Below are 9,458 nucleotides of genomic sequence, written 5' to 3' on the forward strand. Positions count from 1 at the left end.
CGGTTTCCCTGGCTGACCGTCACCAGGTGCCACTGCCCCGGGCCACTCTCTGCAGCGAAAGAAGGCACTGAGTCAGCCAGACAACTGGTCATCCTGGGTGTTCCAGCTCACGTGAATATCTGCCTTTTGAAAGCTACTAACTTCAGGGAGAAATATGTTGAGATCTACTATTTATCATTTTTGCTCTTGATTCAAAGAGGTTAAAAGAATAAAGCTGTTAAGGGAAATTTGAGTATGTGAAGGAGTTTTGACTTTGAAATAAGACACTAAAATTCAACTCCGCATATGTTCAACTGTGTTAATTTTTCATGATTACACATTTTCAAGTGTGATCCTATACAGATGATCTCATTTAAGTAAACACAGTGAGTGTTTGTTTAAATTTCTGGTTTGTCTTTTGTTGCATATTCAGATAAAATACATAGACCTAGATCTTTCAGAATTCCCTTCAAATACGACTACACCATTTGTACATCTGTACATTTATATATAAACCTGAACATGCACAGAAGAACAGAATGCATGAATATGCTTAACACCTACTTGTTCTTTTTTTGTGTGTTTTTTTTTTTTTTAAGATTTCATCCATTCATTCATGAGATACACAGAGAGGGAGAGAGAGGCAGAGATACAGGCAGAGGGAGAAGCAGGCTCCGTGCAGGGAGCCCGATGTGGAACCCAATCCCAGGTCTCCAGGATCACGCCCTGGGCCGAAGGCAGGTGCTAAACTGCTGAGCCACCCAGGGATCCCCTCTACTTGTTATTTCTTGAAACAATTTGATCATCTGAGATAATTTTGAAGTCTTTGAAACCTGAAAAATACAATATTGTATAGAGAGTCCTTCCAGCCTTCCTTCTTCATTAATAGATACACATTCAATTTTTGTTCCATAAATACAGCCTTTACAGTTAGGAGGAGAAGAAAATCAGAAGTAAATCACTCTGTCAGTGTAATGCTGGTGTTCTTCCTTCCGTATATAAATACAGAACTCAGATTCCGATTCACCTCAAATGTGTCTTGTTTCCTACTTTTGTTATTATGGTTCTTTTTAAAAACAAGTACATTAGTTGGATAAGTTACCTAATGTGAAACCATGAGTGTTGGAAGTGGGAAAGGAGAGATCTATGAGCTAGGCCTGCTTATCTTTCTTATCATTTTAATCACAGAGTCTTCCTATGAATGTTCAAAAAACTTTTTCCAGACTTAGTAGGAGGTGTGTACAGAGAATAAACCACAGAGCCTGGGAAACAACTGGAGAAAGGAGTATAAGATAATCCTAGTAATCCTAGTAAAATAACCCCTTCACCTATAAAATTCTTTCCTTTCTGCAGATACCCTCACTCTTAAATAAAATACCAGAATTTCATGGTAGGAAAGCACTCTTCAAAGAAAACATCAGGCAGTTATACAAGCAAATACATTGCAGTTCACAAGGTTGGACAGTAGGTGACACTTTATTCTTTTGACACTTCAACAATTGAGAGTTGGATTTTTAAGCTCTTCAGTAAAGATTCCCTCTTAACTTTCCTGTTCATCTGAATGGAAAGTGAGAGGGTATCATTAGGCACCTAGGACAGCTTTCCTCATTTTATAAATGGAAACTGAGGTTTAGAGAGAGGGAGTGAGTAACTTGCCTGTGGATATAAGAAGTAATAGAACTGGTATTCAGACTTTTGACCGTTTGGTCACAGTGCCCTGTTTCTTAACCAATAATCAGGTTTTGTCTCTGTCAAATATTAAGATACAAATATTGAGTTTTAAAAATATGTCATTTCCCTTTTCTTTCTGAATCCTTTTGTTGTTTTTATTGATAGGGTATAAAAAGCTAGAATTTCCGTTTTTATAGCATTTTTTCGAAGTCAATTAAGCTGATAAATTTAATGAGATTCAACATGACTGGGACCAGTAAGTGGTCATTTAGTCAAAAAGTCAGTTAAAAAGTCAGGTAAAGCAGGAAATTTTTAAAAATTATATATATCTTACACATTATTTTATGCTCAAACAAAAGTGTGTATTAATTTGCTACTTTTTAATGTGGAGCCAAATTGAGTATGGGTTTACAGGTTGTAATTAAGCCTTCTCTTATATAAGCTACACTCAGTGGATTATTTTTCTGTAATTTCCCATTTCAGTCTTTGTCAAGTAAAGCAAGAATCTAACAAAACTTGCAATGCAATCTGATGATAGAATATACCATTTGAAAACCAAAAGAGGACTTGATAAACATGCAAGTCAATTTAAGACAACTCTTTAATTCAGAGAAATATATAAAGGTTTCTTTTTAAAGTCTTTTTTTTTTCTTTACTGGAGTATGTATTTTCATCTTACTGAAGGCATTTTATTTTATTTAAAAAATATTTTATTTATTTGAGACAGAATGAGAGAGAAAGAGAGCTGAGAGGGGGAGGAGGGGCAGAGGTAGAGGGAGAAGTAGACTCCCCACTGAGTGGAGAGCCCCATGTGGAGCTGCGTCCCAGAACCTTGGGATCTTGACCCGAGCCAAAGACAGAGGCTTAACTGACCACCCAGGCGCCCCTTACTGAAGGCATTTTATTTTATTTTTTTTAAAGATTTTATTTATTTATGATAGTCACAGAGAGAGAGAGAGAGAGGCAGAGACACAGGCAGAGGGAGAAGCAGGCTCCATGCAGGGAGCCCAACGTGGGATTCGATCCCGGGTCTCCAAGATGGCGCCCTGGGCCAAAGGCAGGCGCCAAACCACTGCACCACCCAGGGATCCCTTGAAGGCATTTTAAAGCAGTTCTCAACTGGCTGAGTGAAGGTTTCAGCCATGAGCATTTTCCCAGCTACTCTAAATTTTCTTATTCCACACATCTCCTAGTCAAAACTTACTTAGTTTTTCTTTCACTCTTTCATCCTCCAAGTAAGAACAGCTGTTATGGTTGGGAGTGTTTATACCCCTCAAATGTGACTGGGCAGAAATAAGGTTACCAGCTCAATTGTACTTCAGTTTTTAATTTTTCATAAAAATACTCTTACCAGCAATTAATTTTATATTTTACATTTTAAAATGTTTTTTAAGGCTCTTCGGCAGTTTATAAAATCTTTTTTTATACTTTATATTTAATAAGAAATAGAATAAAGTTTCCCGAAGGTCAGAAGCATGAATTCAGTCTACAAATATATATTTGTAAATATCTTAGGATCTGCATTTTGGTTCCTTAAATTCATAAGATCCATAAAAATGTAGTTTAAATAGCCAAATAATTTCTACAAGTATTATAGTGAGAAACAGTCCTCCAAATCCCTTTCCTTAAATTCTATTAGCTGTTTTTTCTATTCACCTTTTTTCCCTAAATATGCTCATATCATTATATCCACATGCATCAATTTCAGACATTATCTGTTTCCTGTTATGGATGAAAGAATTTGGCCTTTTGATACCACCTGATTCCTTCCCCTCCCCCATCCACTGTGTGTGTGTGTGTGTGTGTGTGTGTGTGTGTGTGTGTGAGAGAGAGAGAGAGAGCTCACGGGCAGGAGGAGAGGGAGAGAGATAATCTTAAGCAGGCCCACGCTCAGCACAAAACCCTACATGGCAATCCATCTCGTGACCCTGAGATCATGACCAGGGCCAAAATCAAGAGTCAGACATTTAACCGATTGAGCCACCCAGGTGCTCCTGCACTTTACATATTTAGATACAGATATTCCATATTTGCATTAAGTTAAATTTATGATATGTAAATATAGCTAAGCTACAAATGTATACTATGCCTACATTTCCTTTCTGGTACAACTTTTTTTTTTTTCTTGGAATTGATTCCTTTATTTTTGTCTCTGCTTGATTTTCTGTGCAACTATAATTAAGTCTCAAATCCAAACTCTAAGGATTTACAAAACCTCACTGAGCGCTGTTTTCCTAGAGTCCTCCCAACACATCAATATTCTATCATTTTAATTTTCCCAGAGACATTTCTTATGGAACCCATTATCATCATCCTTCAGTATATAGCTGATGACTATCTGTAGCTAGATGCAGATATGTAAAGAACTCAATGATACCTCAGATGGACAAAGATCACTATTTCATAATGATTTTGGAAAAATTATGGTTAGAGGGAAAATTAGATTCATAATTCACACTGAAATTTAAATGTTTTAATAAATTAAACCCAAATAAATAAACGTTAGAAGAGTATAATTATCCCAGCTGTCCAAAGCAGGCTGGTTGATTCAATTATGGAAGAAATTAATGACAAAATTAACGATAATTTTTTAAATTTATGTGCATGAAAAATAAATAAAACGAAATAGGAAAAATACTATGAGATGAGTATCTGTATCAGGAGCCCTTAAACATTCATTAGGAGCCATTGAACATTTTTGAGAGTAATACCCATTCCTGGCAAGTAATTAAAGAACATGGATAGTTGACAAAATGAACTGTAAGTATGAAACATTAATAAGAAACCACAAATTAAATCAAATATATATGTTATTCCTGATAGGAACTTTCTGGAATATTATCCAGCAGTAACAAAAGCTGTAAAAGCTGACATTACCTTTTGATACAGTCATCTCATTTTTGCGAAATATTCTACAGAAATAGCTCTCAAAAGAAAAGGAATCTTCATTTACAAAAATTCGTTTCCTATAATAGGAAAAGAACTGAGTTAGATAAACTGTACTTTATTGGTATTAAAACCTCTCATTAAAAATTATAGCAGGTCTCTGTATTCATGAGAAAATATATTAATGGGCAGCCCGGGTGCCTCAGCGGCTGCCTTCAACCTGAGGTGTGATCCTGGAGACCCGGGATCAAGTCCCACGCCGGGCTCCCTGCATGGAGCCTGCTTCTCCCTCTGCCTGCGTCTCTGCCTCTCTCTCTGTGTCTCTCATGAATAAATAAAATCTTAAAAAAATTTAACAAAGCAATAGGAAAAAAGAGCACACAAGCATATGTCTAATGAAAAGCATGTGTATAATATTAATTATACATAAGGATCAAAAGTGTTCATAAAACAGAATAATGGTTGCCAAGGTTAGGGGCAGTTGAGGAAGGGAAATGGATATGATTCTAAAGGGTCACAAGAGGGGGACCTTTGTGGTGCTAGAATAGTTCTGTGTCTTGATTACAGTGATAGTTACAGGAATGTAGATGTGTTCAAATGACATAGATCTGTTAGCCAAGGCATTGTACACATGATGGCTTTGACATCATAATTCTGTACTTAGATAAGATGTAATCATGGCAGGAAACCAGGTGAGGAATACAAAGGACCTCTCTGTATTATCTTTGCAACTTACTATGAATCTGTATTTATTTCAAAATAAAGAGTTTTTTAAAAGTTTATAAAATGGTGGGTACACCCAAGATTAAGGGGGTGTTTTGGGGTGCTTGGTTTTATGTTTGGCTTTTTGTCTCATTTATTTTTTTCCGTGTTAAAGTTGATTAAATATACAATTTTTATTTTTAAAGATATTATTTATTTATTCATGAGAGAGAGAGAGAGACAGAGGGAAAAGCAGGCGCCCCACAGGGACGAGTCCCGATTCAGGACTTGATCCCGGGACCCCGGGGTCACGCCCTGGGCCAAAGGCAGATGCCCAACCACTGAGCCACCCAGGTGTCCCTACAATTAGTTTTTAATGCCTGTATATTTTCCTCATAAGTTACAGAAGCAACAGTACTATATGTTTTGCCATGGATTTTCTACCAGCTGGTTATTTCTTTGGTTTTTTAGTATGTGCCCAGAGTTGTGACATCTGCACAACAGAAAGCTGGAAGAACAATTACAGCCCGGATCACAGGGAGATGTGATTTTGCCTCAAAAAACAGAATTAGCAGCGGCTTAGCTATAATGGGAGTTTCTCCTCCCATGAGCTCAGTTGTTGTGGAGAAACATCATCCAGTCACAGTGGTGAGTACATATTTGATGACATTTGTCAAAAAATCTTTTTCCTCAGAGTTCATAGACTAATAAACAAATTACATGTTGAGGAGAAGATGAAAATTTATGATGATTCTTAGTCTACCTTTTACTATGATCATCTTTATAAAACTTCTGCTTTGCCAAACCTGCTCTAAATCTACCTTTGCTCTTTTAGGAAATTGATTTCAGAAACATTTCTTCTCAACAGTGTAAAAATTATCAACCCAAAAAGTAATCCACTATGTTGGTGACCAAAACAAACCTATACATGATTTCTCATTAATTTAAAGAGACAAAAACTGTTTACTCATTATCTGCTACTTATGCAGCAGGTATTTAATTACAAGAAATACTTCCCTATAGTTTTATAGTCTTTAATTTTTGCTCTTTTTAAGTCTTCTTCCCCTTTTTTCAGTACAACTGTCAGCATATTTGTAGTTTGGGAAAAAAGAAATTCAGGTTGTAATTAATTCACGTGAAATAAGAGAAAATGCCTGGAATTTAAGCAAAAATAAAAAAGCCTGAGTTAGTGCCTCAGTTTTGCTATTTACTGCCTTTGTGATTATATACAAATCAAGTAAAAGATTTGAGCTTCCATTTCCTCTTGCGTAAAATGGGAATGTTAAGAGTACTTCGCTCCTACAGTTATTTTCTGGATTCAGGATTAAATGAGATAATGTAAAAATTGAATGAGATATAGATTTTTTTAAAAGGTATTTTATAAATTGTAACATCATAAGCATATTGAACTTGAAAATTACTAGAGTAAGGTACATGGGATACTGCTGTATTATTTCTTAACAGTGCATATGAATCAACAATTTTCTCAAAAAGTTTTTTTTTTGAAAGTTATAAGATCACATCCTTAAAGAGAAACAAGAATTGATTTTAAAAGAGAATGCTCCGTACATAAATTTTCAATGTTAGACAACATTCCTGTCTACTTACTGTGTCAAAATATTAGCAAAAATATATGTGAAATGATTTTGCATCCTTTTCTTTCTGGGCACTAGATGGTTGCTAGATGATTAAGAGAAGCTGGAGAGATTGTTTAAACTTAGCCTCCGGTAAAGAATGGCCATAGGAAAGGAAAGTGGAAGACGGACACAGAGGCACCAAGTCCAGATGGATATGGAAGGTGGAGGAGTATCAGCCTTCAGAGGTTGCAGAGACTCTGAAGTCCTTAGGTGACTTCTCGACATATGTTTGAATATGTGAGATTAGTTATCAGAAATAAGAAATGAACTAATTTCTATTTTTGCCAGCACATATGTGTATAGAGAAGGGACTATCCATTTATAAGATAATGAAGGCATAAAGAGACCATACATATATGCTTACTTTTAATTTAGGCAGCCTTTTGTTTTTGTACTAATGATAGGAATTTGTATTCTACGAGGAAAAAAAACCAAAGAAATAAAAGACAACTCCTCTGAGGCTTCCCTCCCCAGCTGCCCTTTGCTGATTGTCTATAACACTTCTCCAGCAACTGGTTGTGAACAAGACAGCCGTCAACTGCTTCCGTTATTCCCTAAGTGGGACTATATGACAGACAGCTAGAGCAGTCCTCTGTACTCTCCCTCTATCCCCAGAATTGGGAGCTGTAACTACTGGAAACAGCTGTTCCTAACAAACCATGGATTTCTGACACATTAGCCCCATCTGCTGGATAATTGCTTGTTCCCTGTGCTCCCTCATTCTAGGTCATATTTTTGTAGATCATGAAAGCAGTGGTAGGGTGAATCTGTTTCTCCATTTCCTGTAGCCCAGGTCCCCAAGGAGAAATCGCTCTCTGAACAGGGTCGGATTAGGTGGTTGGCAACTAGTTTCTTACTAGTTGGAAGATCTCCCCACCTGTAATGCTTATCCAGTTACTTACGTACAGTGAAATAGTTCTGTAAAATACCTTACAGTCAGGAAATTATTTTTCTGTTTCTTTAAGGAGGAACTCTTAAAGCGGAATGTCACAAACAGCTTTAAGAGTTTTCATTCATTATTTTTTTAAGAAAAGGTTTTTTTAAAATACATAGTGAATGTTGTGGTCAGATATATATCATTTTACTTCAAGTACTTTAAAGAGGACTCCTCTAAGTGGAAGACTCTACTAGGAATGTGCCTGCACCACTCAGTGCCGTGGCCTGCCGACTGGATAATGAGTTCCACTGCTGCCTACTGGAAGTTGTAGCCCCAGAGTATAGGGAATCCTTGTACTGGTACGTCTCATGCGTGTGTATGCATGTAATGTGTACTTAGAAAATCTGTACTTGCACATATTACATGTGTAGGTGAAACACATGTGTAGGTTGTACCCTGACTGAGTCTTCGATGCTCACGTCCCAGATGTTCCCCAGAGCTCTGACGTGGCATGGGTATCCTCCTCTCAGTGTGTGTCCCTAGCATCCAGTTATTTGTATAGAAAGTTGTAATCCATGCTGAGGAGCACCAGGCTGCTGGAAATACCTTCGCTTGTATGATCATAAAAGGTTTAGTCAGCTCCCAGGTGAGCCAGGCTGAGGTAGGAGACATGTGCTCTTTTCTGAAGCAAGGACCAGGCAGGATTCCTCAGAGCTTCCCCCTTGTTCCCTGAGGTTGAACCCCGTGTGTTCACAGATACAGGGAGGAGAAAACTGACCAGAATGGAGGGAGGGCTTGGGGCTGACCCTTCTTCCAGACACCATAAAGTCCCTTTCTGTACTTGGCCTCTGTGGACATTTCAGGATTCCCCTGGAATCCTCTCTGTGGAGTGACTCCCACGGCTCCTTATGTGACCCTCTGCAAGGTAGGTCTATACTGAGTATTGAGCATGAGTCTAACTTACGGATTAAGGACCACAGCTTAATTGTTCTCATGGCTGCCTCCCTAGCTTACTGCCTCTGTCTACTGGATGCTTAACAAATGTTTGTTTGGTTAAATTATATATAATGAAATGGCACTTAATGTGTGTAATCTTACGGGATTGTTAAAGTAGACTTTTAACTTTTTCAGCAAACCATTCCTCAAGCTGCTGCAGCAAAATATCCCCGGACGATTCATCCTGAAAGTAGTACCTCAGCTTCTCGGTCCCTCGGAACCAGGTCAACTCACACCCAGTCTCTCACAAGCATTCACTCCATAAAAGTGGTTGACTAAAATGAATATGCACATTGAGATCTTTTAATTCTTCTGGTTTTACCAAGGATTTGAAGTCTCTAGCTTTTAAAATTTCATCTTCTTAGAACACCATGGATACATCATGTTCATCTTTTCAAAATTACAAGAGACTCTTTCAAGTCATACCATCCTTTGTAACTATATGTAGGCTTATTTTAATGTTATTTTTTAATTTAAGCAATTAAGTAAAACTTTTTTAAAAAGCGACTTAATTTGTTTAATAAGTTCAGCCTGTCCCTGATTATACCATAAAAGTGTATAAATCCTGTTTTCTCAATGTTATTTCCAAAAGGCTAAATCATTTCCAGTGTTATTAAATAAATTTTGAGAACTTTATTAAAAAAATTATTTTAAACAGATTTAATTAAGGTATTTTTATTTTAAAAATAAAGAGTAATAATGATACTGTA

The 9,458-nt window shown here is 37.0% G+C and overlaps 1 protein-coding gene across 9 annotated transcripts in view; it reads left to right on the forward strand.

The window, feature by feature from the left end:
* Positions 1–9,458, forward strand: part of POC5 (POC5 centriolar protein) — a 37,347-nt gene extending 27,889 nt beyond the window's left edge. For 6 of the 9 annotated variants that reach the window (XM_038532520.1, XM_038532519.1, XM_038532524.1 and 3 more), the window contains 2 exons: positions 5,710–5,886; positions 8,884–9,458. In XM_038532520.1, coding sequence (XP_038388448.1) covers positions 5,710–5,886; positions 8,884–9,027 — 321 coding nt within the window. In that variant the 3' untranslated portion in view covers positions 9,028–9,458. Of the gene's footprint in view, positions 1–26; positions 184–5,709; positions 5,887–6,911; positions 7,940–7,966; positions 8,112–8,883 lie in introns of those variants that run through there. The other 3 variants (XM_038532522.1, XM_038532526.1, XM_038532527.1) reach the window with 3 other exon arrangements.

The sequence above is a fragment of the Canis lupus genome, chromosome 3 (assembly GCF_011100685.1).
Source record: "Canis lupus familiaris isolate Mischka breed German Shepherd chromosome 3, alternate assembly UU_Cfam_GSD_1.0, whole genome shotgun sequence".
Lineage (NCBI taxonomy): Eukaryota > Metazoa > Chordata > Mammalia > Carnivora > Canidae > Canis > Canis lupus.